The following is a 21,330-nucleotide window of genomic DNA, read 5'->3' on the forward strand; positions in this document are numbered from 1 at the left end:
GCCTTTGGTGTAGGCCGGGTTTCGTTCAGATAAGTGGCCTTGACTGTGGCAGATTGTTTCACACATTTTTTAAAAAAGTAGCAATAGTGGAATATGTATAGTTAATATTTTCAGAGCACTACTGCATTGCATGCAATTCAGAATTAAGAATACATAGAGTAAATGACAAGCTACGTTTACACGGCAAGTTTAACTGCAAGCAGAAGATCCAATGCATCTAGTGCCACCAATAGCAAAGCTATCAAAGAGTTGTAAAAGAAATATTAAATCCCTTTGAGCTCCAGTAAAGATGGTGATCGCCTCTACTAGTCTTGGGGTACATTCTGAAAGCAATGAAGTGACCGCTGCAGGCAATCACTAGATGGACTGGGGAACCTCCGGAGTATCAGTGCTGGAGCTACTGAGTATTTTCTTTTTGGGGGGGGAGGGAGGTTATTATCTTTGCTCCTCCATGTTTAACTTCCAAGTTTTGAAAACTCCTTTCATTTGTCGACATATGATAATGGCACAAAAAAACACTATCATTTCATAAGTTTATATTTTATTCTAGTCTGTTAAGCGCTGCCGATCACTGTGGGTCCAGGTCCCAACACTCCGCCATTGATGCCTCAACTCAGGGGTCTGAAGAGCACAGTTCCTGCAGGAGAGCACACAGTGCGGTGTGCAGCTGCAATACCGTGTTTTCCGAAAATAAGTCCTCCCCTGATAATAAGACTTAGCAGGAGTTTTCAGGGATGCTTAAATTTAAGACATCCCCTGAAAATAAGCCCTAGCCGCAGTCCAATAATGAAGTGTCCGTGCAGTGGTAAAAAAGTTTAAGATTCCTGTAGGACTCTTCATTATAGACAGCGGACACCCCCAAAAGAAAGATGAGAAAAGAGAGAAGACCCCCTCAATCATAATCACCAGACGCGGACCGGGAGCAGGTGAGCGCAGAACACACACATCAGATCACATATACAAACACTACAGATCGCATACATACAGAGGGGGTCTGCTTTTTGTGAAGGGTAAACTTACCCTCAACCATGTCTCCTCCAGAATAAGACACCCCCTGAAAATAAGACCTAGTGCTTTTTTCGGGGCAAAAAAAAAAATCTAAGACAGTGTCTTATTTTTGGGGAAACAGGGTAGTAATCCTATGAGTCTGTACACCGCAACACTTTGCAGCTTCTAGGTGAAAAAAGAAAAATTGCACACTTGTGAGATGATTACACTTTAATGATAAAACATCAATTAATATGGATGAAGAATCTGGAGTGAATGTTATAATAAGAAACTCTGGAAGTCTAGGACACAGAGCCCTGTAATTCAGGGCGACTTAAAGTGAATCTGGCACAAGATTCATGCCGCCTGAACCTCGAGGAACCATAAGTTAGATACTGGCCGCAGCGTTTCAGAGAAAAAGTTTGAAAAGCCGGAGATCATAGAGAGACGTTACTAGTCCAGCCGTTTTCTCGCAGCGCTCTAGTTGATTGACAGGTCTCTTCCGTGTGTGGGGGAAACCTTTCAATCACAAAAAGAGAAGAGGGAAGAAGCTGGCCAGAGTGGCGCTGGACTAGTTACGTCTCTCCAAGAGATGAGCGAGTACCGTAATGTTCATAATCACTAGACTCGTAACAAATAGTTGGTAACACTCGTGTATTCATTCTGAATAGCGAGTACAAAGCAAATCAATGGGAAATGTGACTAATTTTCTGCTGGACACAACAAAGAGGTCTGGGGGATGGGAAAATGATGAAACTGAATGGGGAGAGCCTGGAGAATATGCCTGCATATATGCATAATATATATCTCGCTCCTGCTCTTGCGCCAGTGATCAATAAGTATAAAGCACAGCTAGCCAAAGCAATGCAACAACCTAGATAGCTGCGGCATTACTGTGATTGGTTAAGAAGCCCAGCATGTTTAGTGGCTGCAAATCACGCGTCAATTGAGGCAATAGAAGATGAAAAATATATATACATTTTTATTAGGCAATACAATTAAAAATACATAAACACACATACATTTAAATGAACAAAGCGAAAAGATCTCCTGGTGTGCTGGGGGCATGCACATCAAATCAGTGGCAAAAAGGAAAAATGCAATTTTTTAACAATTACCGGTAATACCTTTCATATTATAACAAGTGTACAACTATAGCATGATGAAGCTATCGTGAAACGATCGTTGGGAGTGGTGTGTGGAGCTGCACATCACATTGGTATGGCCTAATTGCTTTAAAATTGTGGTTACATTACCTTTTCTATTACCAATCTGTATCTCATGTTGTTGCAATTATAGCTGTATCCTGTATGTTCCTCCCTAGTATACACATGAGTTACTTTTGATATATTCATGTATATTTCCTTCAGCAAATACTGTGTACTTGGACTGGTTGTATATTATGACATGGATATTTTATCCTAATATGGAAATGTCTTTTATATGGTATAATCCCCTTTGGGATCTATTGCTATGGCTGTACACCTGGATATAATCTTAAGGGAATTATCAGCAATTGCATTCATAGTTGTATCCAGCTCTTTCTAGTATACACAGTAGTTATTTTTTCATACACTTATATATTACACTCTGTGCATCTTGAATCTATTGAGTCATGGATATTCTATCTTGCCATGTAAAGGCCGCTTTACATGCAACGACATCGCTAACGAGATGTCGTTGGGGTCACGGATTCGTGACGCACATCCGGCCTCGTTAGCGATGTCGTTGCGTGTGACACGTACGAGCGATCGCTAACGATGCAAAATACTCACCAAATCGTTGATTGTTGACACAACGTCCATTTCCCAAATGTCGTTGCTTGTTCAAGACGCAGGTTATTCGTTGTTCCTGAGGCAGCACACATCGCTACGTGTGACACCCCGGAAACAATGAACAACACCATACCTGTGTCCTCCGGCAACGAGGTGGGCGTGACTTCCATGCGGCTGCTCTCCGCCCCTCCGCTTCTATTGGATGCCTGCCATGTGACGCCGCACGAACCGCCCCCTTAGAAAAGAGGCGGTTTGCCGGCCACAGTGACGTCGCTAGGAAGGTAAGTCCGTGTGACGTGTACTAGCGATATTGTGCACCATGAGCAGTGATTTGCCCGTGACGCACAAACGACGGGGCGGGTGCTTTCACGAGCGACATCGCTAGCGATGTCACTGTGTGTAAAGCAGCCTTAAAAGTCTGATTATATGCCACAATTCCCTTTTGGCTTTCATACTATAGTTGTACGCTTGTTATAATAAGAAAGGTATTACCGGTAATTATTAAAAATTGCATTTTTGCCACTGATTTGATGTACACGCCCCCCAGCACACCGGGAGATCTTTTCGCTTTGTTCATTTAAAGGTCTGTGTGTTTATGTATTTTTAATTGTATTGTCTAATAAAAATGTATATATATTTTTCATCCTATATTACCCTAATTGAAAACTTTTTTGGGTATATAGATTTTGTCGTATTCGGAAGATATCATGATTCAACTATGGTGTTATTTCCTTCTTGTTGAGAGATTAAATCAGGCGTCAAACTTGCTGGGCAGGACATATGAATATAGCGAGGCGAGTACACAAAAACTCGCAATATATCGAATACCCCGAATACTATCCGTGCGAGTAGCAAATAGTAACGATTACACTCACTCATCAGTAGTCTCTCCCTATGGTCCCTGGCTATGTTTTCTCTAAAACTAAGCAGCCTGCGTCTGATTCATGGCTGAGGTTCAGGAAAATTTTCTCTAGTGCTGGGTTCCCTTTAATAATCAACAAAGGTTTCTACAATTAGTTTTAGCTGTAATTATCATTCAATGGTCAAAGCTTTATACACCTAGTACATGTTTGATATATTATACACATTTTGTTCTCGATAGTAGCTCCAGAATACTATTGTATAGACTGTATGTGTGTTATATAGTCAGTGTATATTCCTATTATGTCTTCAGTAGGCACTTTTTATATGATATATGCCCGAACATCAACAGTCACAGGCGTCCAAGCATGTAGGAGTTGTATTGTCAGCAGGTACGAGATCCCTGACCTAAAGTATAGGCACCTGTGTGTACTTTTAAAAATATAAACATATTTAGTTTATTATAAGTCACATAAAGTTTGAAGTCGCAGAACCTCTAGGGAGCTAGCTTTGCGAATCGTTCATGCTTTGCATTTGGATGCAGTTTTCCTGAATGTATGTATACTGTATAAAGCTTCTTAGCTATACCTTTACTTTTAGTATAAACTGCTGTAAAATGTGTTCTGGGTATTACTATCCCAGGAAGCACTGACATATATATATATACATGAAAAATAAATGTAAACTTTTAAATCTTCTCTCAACAAGAGCGTATATACACAACAGGCGGATATGTACAGCTCTGTGTATACTTGTATATTGGTGGGAATAAACCTCCCCAGTCACATAAAAAACCACTGGCCTTTGCTTTTTGTTTTTACAACCTGGCTGGACTAAAGGAACTGTACAATATAAATTCCTCATTCTGATATTGGTCATAGTTGGCTGTGGTGTTCGCTTGTGCTGTTCTTTGTTCTATTTTATTACCGTGTATACTTGATAAGCTGAGTTTTCAGCCCATTTTTTTATGCTGAAAACACTTCCCTCGGCTTATACTCGAGTAAGGTTCCCATAAAAAAAAATTCTTCTCACCTGTCCTCTGTTCCTGCGGTGTCCCTTAACTGCTTCTTGAAGTCCGCAGGCACATAGACTCCTTGATGATCTCATTTGGTGCACAAGGCCGCTGCCGTCATGGCTTTACTTCAGTTTAAAGCTTTGATGATCGCGTCCGGTGCACGGGGCCGCTGCTGCAGTCATGGCTTTACTGCAGTTCAATGCTTTACAGCGCCACAAAGCATTCAACTGAAGTAAAGCTATGACGTCAGCCTTCAACGGTGGCCCCGTGCACCAGACGTGATTATGGAGGGGTCTATATGCCTGTGGACTGCAAGAAGCAGGTAGGAGGACACTGCGGGAAAGGAGGACAGGTGACAATTGTTTTTGTGTGTAAATAACAGCATAATAGGGGACAAGAAGGGGAACGGAATGAGGACATTACTAAATCATGGGCACATTGCTATGGGGCACATTACTACAAGGGGGGACAAGAATGGGGCACGTTACTATAGGACAGAAAGATGGATACATTACTATAAAGGGAGAACAAGGATGGGCACATCACATTTTATTGGTAAATATTTTAATTTTTGAAATTTTACAGTAGCTGCTGAATTTCCCACCCTAGGCTTATACTCGAGTAAATAAGGTTTCCCAGCTTATTGTGGTGAAATTAGGGGCCTTGGATTATACTCAGGTCGGCTTATACTAGAGTATATATGGTATTTGTTTTTCATTGACTGCTGTTTCCCTACACAATCGTCACATCATTATATAATATATATATATATATATATATATATATATATATATATATATATATATATATAAAATGTGTATTATTGGAAACCTTTGGAAATACAATACATATGGGAGAGAAGGGTTAATGATCCTCACCACCATAAAATAGGAGATCCAAGTAAAAAGTATAAAAAGTACGTTTGACAGCCTCCTATGAAACGCTTTGACAAATAAATCATTCTTTTTATTTAGATAGCCCATTTTATAGTAGCACGGATCGTTAACCCTTTTCTCTCCCCCATATGTATTGTATTTCCATGTTGGGTTCTGCTGCAGCCGTACTTACGCCATTACAGAGTTTCTGATTCTCACAACCGAGCCAGGTGAGTCTACCCCTTACAGTTATCTGCTGACAAATGTATAGGAGAAGACCCTATTTGCGCTTACTGTCTTATTGACCAGGAAATCTTTGGAGATATTTTATCTAGACCTTATTTAAAGGGAATTTGTCACTTGGTTTTTCCTCCCCATCTGAGAGCAGCATAATGTAGACAGAGACCCCGATTCCAGGGATGTGTCACCTACTGAGCTGTTTGCTTGATCTGCAGCAGAGAAAACATTGATTTTATTAAAATGTCAGCAGTTATACAGAGCTCATGAATATGCTGGACTACCTGCAGCACACCAAGTAGTCCTCTAATGATAAGCTACTGCTGATTAATCAGGGATTTTATAAAAGCTACACTACGCATCCCAGTAAGTGACACAGCGCTGGAATCAGGTTCTCTTTTCCTACATTATGCTATTCTCAGGTTATGTGGAAAAAACCTGGTGACAGATTCCCTTTACAAGATAAGACCCAGCATCTCTTTCCCTTTACAGCAAGTGACATGGCTGCTTCCGGTGTTCTACACCGATTAGATTTAGCTGTACACGACACCTCTCTTCACTTTTGCGTTTCTGACTGTCTGAATATCATCCCTCCAGCTGACATATTTACCTGTAGAGCTGCAGAATCTGCAGTGTTCATGGATAGGGCTATAGGAAGACTAGTCTGACGCACTGTCAACAGACAGTCAGTGCAAATGGTTAAGGCATGTAAGAAAAATGAAGTGCATCTTTACAATATAAACTTCCTTTTGCTGAGATCTGGTACATGACATTTAATTTTTTCTTAAATTCTCCTTATAGAGAAAAGTGACACTATGGAGTTTCATGTCTTAGGCTGAGGCCACAAGGGGATTAGTGCGAGTCCTCGCATGACACTCGGCACATGCTCGTAGCACAGCGGGAGCAGAGTGTCATGCGATTGTGGTCCGATCAGACCACAGTTGTGGAGGGGAGGGAGGAATTTATCTCCATATCTCCTCCGTTGCGGCTATTGCCATTCTCGCTCTGCACTCGCGTTATACCGGTGTAACGCGAGTGCAGTGCGATGTTTCTCTCTCCCCATAGACTTGAATGAGTGCGAGTGGAACAGGATCGCATTGCACCCGCAGCATGCTGCCACTGTTTTCTCGGTTCGATTAGGGCTGAGAAAAGAATCGCTCATGGGAGCTGCCCCATAGAGTAACATTCGGCTGAATAGAATGCGATGCTTTATCGCATTCCACTCGCTTCGTATTACTCACTATGTTTGCTGACCCTTACAATAGAAAAGTAAATCTACCGCTAAGTACCGTCTCCCAGATTACCACTAAAATGATCTTGTGACATATATAAACATATGAGAAGATTGCATTGGTGACATCTGTATTATCGGACCACCCTTATTTCCACAATGAAATGGGTCTATGGAGTCACCTTCTGCTCCTCCCAGATTTATAGTGATGGTTCAATGGACCATTTATTTGTTCCAAAGTTGCATCATGTTTCCAGTTACAGAAATCTATGAGCAATACTAAAAGGGATTGAGTGGTGCATAAAGGCCGTTCATTGTAAAGAATCATTGTTGTCTCAGAGCACAGACTTCTCTCAAGTATCGATGACTTATCATATAATCATTTTGACTGGAATTTCACTTATTTTAATGCTATGAATGAAATTTAAGTAAAAAGAACCTAATTCTTTATGGTAAGACTTTTTACAACTGAAGCCCATGATCTATACAAGATGGTAGAGATCCTTTCCCAGCTCTTCCAGTCGATCTCTGTACTCCAATTTCTTGTAGTTGGCTTTGGGGACACCCTTGAATCCATACATGCTTCCAAACCAAGCACCTGCAATGGCTGCAGTAGAATCACTATCCCCACCATGGAAAAATGCACGGTGAGAAAGTTCTGTCCAGTTGTCACCAGAACCAAGGATTGCATCATAAGCGATCATGGGTGCATCATGGCCGCTGCTTCCACCCCATCCACTGTAGCTGACCGATTTGTAAAACTGATCTCGTTCCTCAACATCGTACTTCTCGGGAAACCTCGGCTGAGATGTTCCATCCAGAATTCCTCTTTCTTTAAGATAAGACGTCCACTGATTTTCAAAGTAAGGCCTAGACAACACATAAGATAAATGTTACGTTACCCTATATATATGGTATATAGATGAGTGCATGTTGTCTGCTGGTGTGTGCCAAAACACCATTCCTGACAAGCCATTACATATTAAAACCTTACTGCAAATATCACAGTTCAGATGTGATCTCAGTGACTCTCAATAGCCCATTTATTATTTGTCACACTCAGACATGTCTGGGAAAGACTAGAAGAATATGACTATGAACTATATGTCTTAAGTGTGCCATGAAGGGAACATTGTGCTCATTGGTAACATCCATTCCATAAATAAACAATGAATGAGTAGTTAAAGGAGTAAATATCATTTTGGTGACACTGCAGCACTAATACCATATGAGCCAAGGAAAAAAAAAAAAAATCTCAAAAAGACTGACCCACGCAACCAACAGGTGTGAACAGGGCCCAGCTGAAGACACAATATAACTACAAAACACATACAGCTGGACACTAAAATGCTAACAGTGAATAAGGGAACTCTGGTATTGCATTACTGCTATAGGAATATATATATTAAAAAAAAAAAAAATACTTTGCTTATGTATTGGCCAATGCATGTGAGCCCAGTCACCATAGCAAGGCATATCACTGTATATGGGGAGCCTAACCTGAAATGCCTCTATCTGGGTTAAAAACCTCCATATCTGGACAGTTAGACTTCATTCCCCTTTATAGCTGGAGTGTAGCTCCAATTAGAAATGTAGTATAGTTTTCATGATATAGACATGTGACACACCCACACCGGGGTCTAGGCGGGTTACTAGTTACCAGGCCGCGGTGGCTCTGCTTCGGGGATGACGTGATGGCAGGCCCTGGTTTCGTAACTCCGGTGGTGTCATTAAAAAGGGGACTGAATGAATGATGGGGATGGTATTTCGTGATGACAACTGTGGTATTCGGCCAGAGATAGCCCACACTGCAGGATGGGACCCCTAGGGCAGATGGTGACGCAGCTGGGTTGGTACTGTAGCTCTCCACAGGTAGAGCTGGGCCCCAGGGTGGATGGGGGTGGTAGTAGTCTATGATGGCGGGGGTTACAGGGCAGGAAGTGCAGGTGAATAACAGAGCAACACTGGGATGCAGTCTCAAGGTCTTTATTCACTGTAGCCGATTCCAAGGTTACACACACGCCAGTGACTGCCTTTGGAGTGCCGGGATTCACTATGAAGGGCTCCAGCTGATCCCGGGTAGTTCGGAGGTCAGTCCGGTGCACCTTTCTGAAGTGTACCCTTTCCTGTCCATCTCCTGCACTGGCTTCTCCCTCCTGCTTTGCGCCTTTGCTCACTGAACCCTGTATCAGTGCCCATGAACCCTGTGGGGTGGCGTGAAGCTCTATCCCTTGGTCCTTGAGGGTCACCTTCCAGTGAATTTGTGTGCGGTGGTGGCTTTGGTGTGTGCAGTGACCTCAGCCGTTGGTTTTACTAGTGGAGTACATACAGTAGGTTCTTCTCCTAGCCTAGATACCAGTCCCCGTGTTGCAGCCAAGTCCTTCCAACTGTAGATTGTATGTGGAACAAGGCCACGGGAGAATGTTGCACTACCCGTGGTCCCTAGGACCCCTTCGGTCTGTGCCCGGGCCGAGCAGAACCAACTCCAGGCCGGGGGCTTCAGTCCTTCAACTCACTGACTAAAGCCTGCTTTACACGCTGGAATTAATCGTGCGATCGCACCCACCCCCATCGATTGTGCGGCACGGGCAATTTGTTGCCTGTGTCGCACAATGCAGTAACCCCCGTCACACGTACTTACCTTCCAAACGACCTCGCTGTGGGCGGCGAGCATCCACTTCCTGAAAGGGGAGGGACGTTCGGCGTCACAGCAACGTCACACAGCAGCCGCCCAATAGAAGCCGAGGGGCGGAGATAAGCAGGACTTAAACATCCCGCCCACCTCCTCCCTTCCGCATTGCCGGCGGAATGCAGGTAAGCTGCAGTTCATCGTTCCCGGGGTGTCACATGGAGCGATGTGTGCTGCCTCGGGAACAATGAACTGGACGTTCGATTTTTAGAAAATGAGCGACATGTCAACGATGAACGAGAAGGGGAGTATTTCAGCTCGTTCATAGCTGTCACACACTACGATATCACTAACGATGCCGGATGTGCGTCACTTACGACGCGACCCCGCCGACATCTCGTTAGATATATCGTAGCGTGTAAAGCCCGCTTAACTCCACTCTGTGTTCCCACTTGTACTACTGTGTTCCCACTCCTAAGGCTATACCACCCCCCACCCTGGCTTCGGGTATAATTACGCCCTTGCCATGTCTAATGAGGTGTTTTTGAGCCTGGGTGTTGTGCTTTGGGTGAACCGGTGTTGATCTCCTCCTTACCCAGCAGGAAATACCTCATGTGCTGGGCATTGCAGCTTAGATATCCATGGTTACCTCCTCTCATAGTGACAGTTGTTTGTGGTAGTACCCATGAATACCTAAGCTACAAGGCCCTGCACATGATGTAAGAGATAACTATATCAGGAGAACTATACTACATTTCTAAATGGAGGTATTTACTAATATTAAATCTACTACATATTGTGATAGGATCTTGGAAATGGAAGTACCCAATCCCTTAATGACCCATGACATACTGGGTACGTCATGGATCATGTCACCATCATTGCCGTGGCTTGCCCCAAGCAGGCCTCGCCGATCCGCACACATATCAGCTGATTTCAACAGCTGACATGTGTTCCTGCAAGTAACAAGTAGAATCGCTTTCCACCCGCAACTTTTAACCCCTTACATCTCGCTGCCAAAATCTGGCAGCGAGATGTACAGTATATGCACGCGGCCATTACTTTTACTTACCGCCGCCCCCACCGGAAGTCACGTGCATGATCATGTGACTTCCGATGGTTGCCTTGGTAGCACAGCGTATCTGCAGATCTCAGCTCTGTAGCTGAGATCTACAGATATGGAAGAGCGATCAGATTGCTGATCCACATAGCCCCCTAGGGGAACTAGTAAAATAAAAAAAAAAACAAAAAAAACTAAAAGTTCAAATCACCCCCCTTTTGCCCCATTGAAAATTAAAGGATTAAAAAAAATAAAAAATATACACATATTTGGTATCGCCGCGTTCAGAAATGCCCGATCTATCAAAATATAAAATCAATTAACCTGATTGGTAAACTGTGTAGCGGCAAAAAAATTGAAAACGCCAAAATTGAGTATTTTGGTCGCCACAAGTTTTGCGCAAAATGCAATAACAGGCGATCAAAATGTAGCATCTGCGCAAAATTTGTTTCATTGAAAACGTCAGCTCAAGACCCAAAAAATAAGCAGTCACTGAGCTATAGATCCCGAAAAATGAGAACGCTATGGGTTTCGGAATATAGCGCAAAACGTGAGCCACTTTTTTTGGACAAACTTGTGAATTGTTTTTAAGCCTTTAGATACAAGTAAACCTACACATGTTTTGTGTCTACAAACTCGCACCGACCTCAGGCATCACACTGACACATCAGTTTTACTATATAGTGAACATGGTGAATAACATATTCCAAAAACTATTGTGCGATCACACTTTTTTTTGCAGTTTTTCCACACTTGGAATTTTTTTGCTGTTTTCCAGTACACTATATGGTAAAACTTATGGTTTCATTTAAAAGTACAACTCGTCCTGCAAACAACAAGCCCTCATATGGCAATATTGACAGAAAAATAAAAAACGTTACGGCTCTCGGAAGAAGGGGAGCAAAAAGAAAAAAAAAAAAAACCGTAGTGGATGTTTAAGTAAATTACAAAGTGGATTGTATTTACGAGCATTTAGATATTTTTGCCATGATTGAATATGAGACGGGCCCTTTAAATCTGTCTCATAGTTGATCAATAGGTTTCCACTGACAGAAAATCGAATGTCAAGAATGCCAAAGCCAGGAGAGAAAAATAACTGGACATTGGTATAAGAATTGCATTTTCTCACTTGGCAGTGCTGATAGAATATGGTCCTACATCTTGGCTAAGGGTAAGGGAGAGAGTGCTCCATGTACTGCTACTACAAGTGGTACCGTATTTTTCGGACTATAGGACGCACCGGACCATAAGACGCACCCTAGTTTTAGAGAAGGAAAATAAAATTTTAAGCAAAAAATGTGGTCATGACACACTGTTATGGGGCGAGGATCTGCTGCTGACACTGTTATGGGGTAATGTCCCCAAATTCTCTACTAAAGGTACCCCATCCTGGTAATGATCCTCCTGCCATATATTATACACACATATACATATATATATATATATATATATATACTGCCATCCTGTTATGTACTCCCATCCTACTATATACCTCATCCTCGCATATGGCCGCATCCTGTCCTGCTATATACCCCATCCTGGCATATGGCCGCATCCTGCTATATACCCCCATCCTGGTATGTGCTCCCATCCTGCTCATATGCCATCATCCTGCTCATATGCCCCCTCATCCTGCTCATATACCCCCTCATCCTGCTCATATACCCCCTCATCCTGCTCTATGTCCTGCATCCTGTGGCACACACAGAAAAAAAAAAAAATTATTTATATTCACCTTTCCTCGCTCCACGCAGCATCGCTCCTCCTCCTGTCTGTGCTGGCAGCGCTGTGTGGAGCCGGCCACGATCCCTGCAGCATCGCGATGTCTTCCGGTCTGTGCCGGCGGCGCGGCTGTGTGAACATGTGCGCACAGCGGTGACGTCATCGCTGTGAACACCGCTAGTCTCCACACAGCGCGGCCGGCAGACACGAGGAGATTGCGGTGCTGTAGCGGAACGATGACTGTACTGATTCACTGCACCCCGCACTGATGATGTTGTGCGGGGAGCAGTGAATACAGCTGCACATGATCACTACAGGCTGTAGTTGCCAGGGGTGATCATGCGGACTGGCAGTTTAGTATGCGTGCACCCCACGCCCATCATCCCGCCCACCTGTCAGCGATGGCTTCAGCGCTGAGAGATGGGCGGGATGATGGGTGTGCATATGTAATGAGTGGGCCCACGTGGTCATGGCAGACGCTGCTGCATTCTGCTCGTGCCCCCGGTGACCCGCTCCACCGCAGCACCCTCATTCCCTGCAGCCCTACATTCAGACTATAAGACGCACCCCCTACTTTCCCCCAATATTTGGGGGAAATAAAGTGCGTCTTATAGTCCGAAAAATACGGTATATAGGAGGCGAGCTGTTGTGTCAGTGTCCTACAGACAGTATGGAGATGTATTTTTCTATAGCTATCACGATTCCATACTCACCAGGCATCCAGGTTGTCGGACACCTCTTGACCAGCTTCTATGACATAGTCCTTTGCCAAAGGTAACACCACCAACAATTCCTTACCCCACTCGTGTGGGGGCTTACGATTTATGGCATATGCAGTGAATAATGCGGCTGCCAGTGAACCGAGGTATCCTGTAGGATGATGATGTGTCATCCTACCGCTCTCTATACTGATACGTATCAGGTCATTCAGCTGCTCAGGGCGTGGAAACCTCAATCCTATGCACATAGCCCTCATAGCCGCACCACATCCGCCAGCGTGCCTTTGGAATGGGATCTTCCATCCGTTTGGGACCTCAGGACGTAGCAAACGTGCATTATCTACGCATGTTCCTCCTATATGAACACAGAAAATATACCAGATAAGACAGAAACATGTTATGGAACATTTTTTGTAGCCTTAACTGAACAGTTTGATATATTTTTATTTGATGTTTAGGGTCTTTAAGGAAGTAGTTTTACCTTATTCTCAGTATTTAATATAGCTCCAGTACCGTAACTAACTGTGTTTTCAGATTACTGTTTAACGCCATTATCAGGTTTATTCTGGTCCTCAGCTGAACCTAATGACCCTCACTCCGACTACACAAGTCTATGTGAGTCACATTGTGGCTCTCTTAGGCCTGTTTCACATGTCAGTGATTCTGGTACGTATGGGACAGTTTTTATACGTACCAGAATCACGAAGATACACAGACCCATTAAAATCAATGGGTCTGCGCACATATCAGGATTTCTCACTGACTGTCTCTGTGCGGCATACACGCATGTCCGCACGGAGACATGTCCGTTTTTTTCTGTCATCACTGATGTCCCACGGACCACACTATGGTTTGATCCATGAAACATGTACCAGAAAAACATGGACATTGAAAATAAAAAGCATTTTATACTCACCTTGTCCAGTGAAGCTGGCTGCTGCTTCCGAGCTAGTTATGGTCATGCATGTGCATTTATGCACAACACAGTGACCCGGAAGTAGCTGCAGTGGCTCATCTGCCTTCATGGTCGGTTTGCAAATAAAATATAACAACATGTACAGTTAGATCCAGAAATATTTGGACAGTGACACAATTTTCGCGAGTTGGGCTCTGCATGCCACCACATTGGATTTGAAATGAAACCTCTACAATAGAATTCAAGTGCAGATTGTAACGTTTAATTTGAAGGTTTGAACAAAAATATCTGATAGAAATTGTAGGAATTGTACACATTTCTTTACAAACACTCCACATTTTAGGAGGTCAAAAGTAATTGGACAAATAAACCAAACCCAAACAAAATATTTTTATTTTCAATATTTTGTTGCGAATCCTTTGGAGGCAATCACTGCCTTAAGTCTGGAACCCATGGACATCACCAAACGCTGGATTTCCTCCTTCTTAATGCTTTGCCAGGCCTTTACAGCCGCAGCCTTCAGGTCTTGCTTGTTTGTGGGTCTTTCCATCTTAAGTCTGGATTTCAGCAAGTGAAATGCATGCTCAATTGGGTTAAGATCTGGTGATTGACTTGGCCATTGCAGAATGTTCCACTTTTTTGCACTCATGAACTCCTGGGTAGCTTTGGCTGTATGCTTGGGGTCATTGTCCATCTGTACTATGAAGCGCCGTCCGATCAACTTTGCGGCATTTGGCTGAATCTGGGCTGAAAGTATATCCAGGTACACTTCAGAATTCATCCGGCTACTCTTGTCTGCTGTTATGTCATCAATAAACACAAGTGACCCAGTGCCATTGAAAGCCATGCATGCCCATGCCATCACGTTGCCTCCACCATGTTTTACAGAGGATGTGGTGTGCCTTGGATCATGTGCCGTTCCCTTTCTTCTCCAAACTTTTTTCTTCCCATCATTCTGGTACAGGTTGATCTTGGTCTCATCTGTCCATAGAATACTTTTCCAGAACTGAGCTGGCTTCATGAGGTGTTTTTCAGCAAATTTAACTCTGGCCTGTCTATTTTTGGAATTGATGAATGGTTTGCCTCTAGATGTGAACCCTTTGTATTTACTTTCATGGAGTCTTCTCTTTACTGTTGACTTAGAGACAGATACACCTACTTCACTGAGAGTGTTCTGGACTTCAGTTGATGTTGTGAACGGGTTCTTCTTCACCAAAGAAAGTATGCGGCGATCATCCACCACTGTTGTCATCCGTGGACGCCCAGGCCTTTTTGAGTTCCCAAGCTCACCAGTCAATTCCTTTTTTCTCAGAATGTACCCGACTGTTGATTTTGCTACTCCAAGCATGTCTGCTATCTCTCTGATGGATTTTTTCTTTTTTTTCAGCCTCAGGATGTTCTGCTTCACCTCAATTGAGAGTTCCTTAGACCGCATGTTGTCTGGTCACAGCAACAGCTTCTAAATGCAAAACCACACACCTGTAATCAACCCCAGACCTTTTAACTACTTCATTGATTACAGGTTAACGAGGGAGACGCCTTCAGCGTTAATTGCAGCCCTTAGAGTCCCTTGTCCAATTACTTTTGGTCCCTTGAAAAAGAGGAGGCTATGCATTACAGAGCTATGATTCCTAAACCCTTTCTCCGATTTGGATGTGAAAACTCTCATATTGCAGCTGGGAGTGTGCACTTTCAGCCCATATTATATATATATATATAATTGTATTTCTGAACATGTTTTTGTAAACAGCTAAAATAACAAAACTTGTGTCACTGTCCAAATATTTCTGGACCTAACTGTATGTTTGAATAGTGAGACTATGCATTAACTATCAGATATAATTGTCTAATAACAATTTTCTGATCTATACTTCCTTCCTTTCCTCTTTCATCTTAATATCTCTAATAACAGAAAGTAGTAGATAGGGATGTTAAACCGCGCCACTGACTCAGCCGATCCAGGAGATTAATGGATAGGTGTTGCTTTAATTCATTACACAGATCAGGTCAACGCGTTTCGGGAGTCGCAGCTCCCTTCATCAGGACAGTCTGGCAAGCAAAACAAATGTGTTTTGCTTGCCAGACTGTCCTGATGAAGGGAGCTGCGACTCCCGAAACGCGTTGACCTGATCTGTGTAATGAATTAAAGCAACACCTATCCATTAATCTCCTGGATCGGCTGAGTCAGTGGCGCGGTTTAACATCCCTATCTACTACTTTCTGTTATCTGCTAACCTTGGGTCCGCTGCCGTGGCTTGGATACTTTTATATGCTGGTATAGGCGTTGTGACTTTCACAACCCCTATAGGTGAGTAAGACCACCCTCCTTGATTTTCCCCAATTGTCTGGGGTAAGACCCTATTGCGCTTTCTTTCCACAGTGTTTTTCTCATCTTAATATCTCTAAATGAGGAAATGTATATCATGTGATAGATGAATCTGAGATATAGGCATCATTTGGGGGTTTGTGGAGGAAATGATATCATGTTAATGTATGTCCGCAGGCGTATACTCTGTTGACATTTATATGACTACCCAATTGTGATACTAATTATTATTGTATGTCTATGAGTGTAATTTTAGCTTAAACAATAAAGAGATTTTTACATATATTTAGGGTATTTTGAGATTAAAAAAAAAAAAAAAAAAAAAAAAAAAAATTGTATTGGGACCCCTATACAATATTTCAGAAAGAAGATGTAGCTGCAGCGGGAGCGGAAACACATCAGAGGCGAAGAGTTCAATGTCTATGGCTGCAGCTCAGTGAGCAGACTGTGCTGCATGTGTGCTTGGGTTCCAGTGCCATCTTTCCTGCAGTGTTTGTGGCAGGTACGTGTATGTGGATAGGGCTGTGACAGGCAGGGCCAGGGCGTCGATGCCGGACGCCACAATACGAGTATACTGGTAACGTGGCGCGGTTAGGGCCAGCTCCTGTCCTATTAGTAGATGTGTGTGTGTGTGTGTACCAGTCCTCGGGTGCCCAGTGATGCTAATTGAATATCCCACGCAGTCTGACGTGCCCTCTACGCATGTGACCGGTTCAATGTCTATCCATTAGGTTTCACAGTGACACTAACTGGGTTACCTCTCGGTCTGACGTGTTCCTTCACACTTGACCAATACCTGTGTACTTGTGAAGCTAAAAGGGACATGCTATACGTTGGGGTGTGCCCTTAAACATCCCCTTTGTTCACATTTGGGTTTTCCTTAGTTGCTGTATCCGTCCCCCAGTCCCGTAGCGGCCTTGTCATCTGCCCAGCAGACTTCGGGCGACGATTGGCTTCATTTTATTTTATATCCAATCGTCCCCTCCGTAACACACTTTTAGTTACATAAAACCTATCAACTTTTATTTTATCCTTTTTTTTTTGGAAGGAAGAATACTCTGTATACAATCTGTCAGTTTGTTACAGATGGGCTTATAAGAAGCTGCACCGGAGGCTGATAGTTATCCACTGCCATCTTTCAGCTGTGTCACTGCGGATGGTGGGATGACAGAGGGACCACACATCATCCAAGCATTTAAATGTTCAGCACCTGTGGTGACTCCAATGACACTCCTTGTAGTGGGATGTCAGCTACACATAACAGTCATTACCCCATATGGCTAGACCAGATAGAGATCCTGGGTCATCCAACCGATCTAGCCATGCCTCCATTTAAATGAAGACTCAACTAACATGATCCTACAGTTACCTCCATTTGCGTAAGGTGTTAAATATGACTATTTGCAAAGTTATCTTTTTTTAAGCAAGTATATTACCTGGAGCTCTCCCGTCCATGTCGTCCATACACTCTTGGTATTCTTTCGCCAGTAATGGATATAAATTGGAAGGTTCGATGTTTTTTCCGGCCTTCACCAAAGCTACTGCGGTGGCGATATGCATGACGGTGTCATCACTCACAATCCAGTTCTTGACGTCTATGTTCTCGATGCCTCCTAATTTTGCCAGTGCAGCATGAATCTCCGGCCCTCTCCTGCAGAATTCCCAGCTGCCATTATTGTAACCGAGGGCATCGCCAGCTGCGCTGAGGACCATGGCGGCCACATAATTCTCCACTATTCCAGAACACATGCCAGCTCCAGAAAAAGGTTTACAGAGACCTGTAAACAAGAGCTGGAAACAAAAAGTAACATTTAATGCTCTGCATTTTCTCAGGGTTTTTTTCATGCTTTTTGGAAAATGTGCACATTGGAGTACATCCCTTACATACATGGATATACAAGTGTCTGAAATACCATCTTGTGTGTTCCATTTTCTTTCTACTTCTATACAGCCTGTTTGTTACAGTATACTGCGATCTTGCATAACATATTTATGAAGAGAACCTTCAAGTGAAATAAGTAGTGAACAAGTCGCCAATTTTATAAGAAAATACAAGTTCATGTCAATAAATTAGAATATCAAAGTTAATTTATTTTAGTAATTCAATGCAAAAGGGTTTTAGTAATGTGCGTTACATTCTGGTATCCTCCATTTTTAGTTAAAAGGGAATACAATACAAAAAGGGAAACATATTATATAGATTCATTACACACAGAGTGATCTATTTCAAGTGTTTATTTTTCATAACGTTGAGGATTATGGCTTACAGCCAATGAAAACCCAAAAGTCATTATCTCAGAAAATTAGAATAATTACCATAAAACACCTGCAAAGGCTTCCTAAGCATTTAAAATGGTTCCTTAGTCTGGTTCAGTAGGCTACACAATCTTGGGGAAGACTGCTGACTTGACAGATGTCCAGAAGGCAGTCATTGACACACTCCACAAGGAGAGTAAGCCACAAAAGGTCATTGCTAAAGAAGCTGTCTGTTCAGAGTATTGTATACAAGCATATTAATGAAAAGTTGAGTGAAAGGAAAAAGTGTGGTAGGAAAAGGTGCACAAGCAACCGGGATAACTGCAGCCTTGATAGGATTGTTAAGAAAAGGCCATTCAAAAATGTTGGGGAGATTCACAAGGAGTGGACTGCTGCGGGAGTCAGTGCTTCAAGAGCCATCACACACAGATGTGTCCAGGACGTGGACTACAAGTGTCACATTCCTTGTGTCAAGCCACTCATGACCAATAGACAATGCCAGAAGTGTCTTACCACAGGACTTGGCACCTATCCACACTGCCAAAAGTACCAATACCTGGTTTAATAACCACAGTATCACTGTGCTTGATTGGCCAGCAAACTCGCCTGACCTAAACCCCATAGAGAATCTATGGGGTATTGTCAAGAAGATGAGCAACACTAGACCCAACAATGGAGACGAGCTGAAGGCTGCTATCAAAGCAACCTGGGCTTCCATAACACCTCAGCAGTGCCACAGGCTGATCGCCTTCATGCCACGCCACAATGATGCAGTAATTCATGGAAAAGGAGCCCCGACCAAGTATAGAGGCATTTACTGTACAGACTTTTCAGTAGGCGCCAACATTTCTGAGTTTAAAATAATTTTCTCAGTTGGTCTTATATAATATTCTAATTTTCTGAGATAATGACAATTGGGTTTTCATTGGCTGTAAGCCATAATCATCAACACTAACAGAAATAAACACTTGAAATAGATCACTCTGTGTGTAATGACTAGAGATGAGCGAACCGGTCCCGGTTCGGCTCGAGGTCGGCTTGACGAACGGGGGTCCCGTTCGAGTTCGGTTCGTCGAACCGAACTCGAACGTATAGGCTATAATGGGAGGCAATCACAAACACATAAAAATGCATTATAAATGTACACAAACAGTTAATAAACATTGCCATAACACTTACCGGTCCTCGCGATCCCTTCTGCACTCTGTCTCCTGCCGCTATTCCATCCGATGATCGCTGAATCCTCCCGGTGACCTGCACTGCCAGCAGAGAAGCAGGACCTATCGTGACGTCAAAATAGCCATGTGACCAGTCACGTGGCTATTATCTCATTGGCTACAGACTGGTCACATGACTATGACACGTCATGTAGGACCTGCGAGTGCATCTCTCCGGTACACGGTGCACATATGTGTATCGCCGTGTACCGGCGACATGCTCTAGCACACGGTCGACTCCCCGTTCCGTTAGGGACCGGCTGACACAGCCGGTCATTAACGGAGATCACCGTTGCCATAGCAACGCAGTTAGCGGTGACGTCACCGCTAACCGCGGCTCCGAGAGCACCGTTGCTATGGTAACGCGTCTGTCAGCGTTACCGCTAGCAGCCAGCAGTGATCACTCACGGAGTGAAGGCTGCACACTGCTGCACGATTGTAGTGAGCATTGTAGTGAGGATGGAGGTTCCCCAGCCCCAAGTGATGAGCTGGTGAATCTCATCCTTCCTCACTACAATCGTCACTACTACTACACTAGAAAGAAAGAAGACAGAAGAGCAGGATCGTGGAGGGCTGACAGGGGTAATAAAGATGGAGTCTCTAATGTGTCTGTGTATTTATTTCTATTAAAGTATTTTTTCTCTGTGTGGTGTCTTTTTTTTAACCCTTTATTGGAGATTCTTAATGGCCGGGTCAAACGTGCCTGACATTAAGAATCTCTGGCTTAATACTGGCTGGTAAAACAAAGCCAGTATTAACTCATGATTACCCAACAAGCCACCCGGCTCCAGGGCTGTTGGAAGAGTTGGATACAGCGCCAGATGATGGCGCTTCTATGAGAGCGCCATTTTCTGGGACGGCTGCGGACTGAAATCCGCAGCAGAGGCGCCCACAAACCTCGGGCTAACCTGTGCTGCGGATTCCAATCCCCAGCTGCCTAGTTGTACCCGGCTGGACACAAAAATAGGGCGAAGCCCACGTCATTTGTTTTTTAATTATTTCATGAAATAAGTGAAATAATTAAAAAAAAACGGGCTTCCCTATATTTTTGGTTCCCAGCCGGGTACAAATAGGCAACTGGGGGTTGGAGGCAGCCCGTGGCTGCCAGCTGTACCTGGCTAGCATACAAAAATATGGCGAAGCCCACGTCATTTTTTTGGTGGGCAAAAAACTTCTGCATACAGTCCTGGATGGAGTATGCTGAGCCTTGTAGTTCTGCAGCTGCTGTCTGCTCTTCTCCATACAGACAGACAGAAGCTGCAGAACTACAAGGCTCAGCATACTCCATCCAGGACTGTATGCAGAATTTTTTTGCCCCCTGAAAAAATTATGTGGGCTTCGCCATATTTTTGTATGCTAGCCAGGTACAGCAGGCAGGTACGGCTGCCCCCAACCCCCAGTTGCCTATTTGTACCCGTCTGGGAACCAAAAATAAAGGGAAGCCCTTTTTTTATTATTTCATGAAATAATTAGAAAACAAATGACGTAGGCTTTGCCCCATTTT

At 43.5% G+C, this 21,330-nt stretch overlaps 1 protein-coding gene across 3 annotated transcripts in view; it reads right to left on the minus strand.

Moving 5' to 3' along the window:
• Positions 1-1,200: 1,200 nt before the first annotated feature.
• Positions 1,201-21,330, minus strand: part of ADPRH (ADP-ribosylarginine hydrolase) — a 32,077-nt gene continuing 11,947 nt past the window's right edge. For all 3 annotated transcript variants that reach the window (XM_075317581.1, XM_075317582.1, XM_075317580.1), the window contains exons 2-4: positions 17,790-18,144; positions 13,106-13,466; positions 1,201-7,851 (exon numbers count right to left, since the gene is read on the minus strand). In XM_075317581.1, coding sequence (XP_075173696.1) covers positions 7,464-7,851; positions 13,106-13,466; positions 17,790-18,144 — 1,104 coding nt within the window. In that variant the 3' untranslated portion in view covers positions 1,201-7,463. The remainder of the gene's footprint in view (positions 7,852-13,105; positions 13,467-17,789; positions 18,145-21,330) is intronic.

The sequence above is a fragment of the Anomaloglossus baeobatrachus genome, chromosome 7, assembly GCF_048569485.1.
Source record: "Anomaloglossus baeobatrachus isolate aAnoBae1 chromosome 7, aAnoBae1.hap1, whole genome shotgun sequence".
Lineage (NCBI taxonomy): Eukaryota > Metazoa > Chordata > Amphibia > Anura > Aromobatidae > Anomaloglossus > Anomaloglossus baeobatrachus.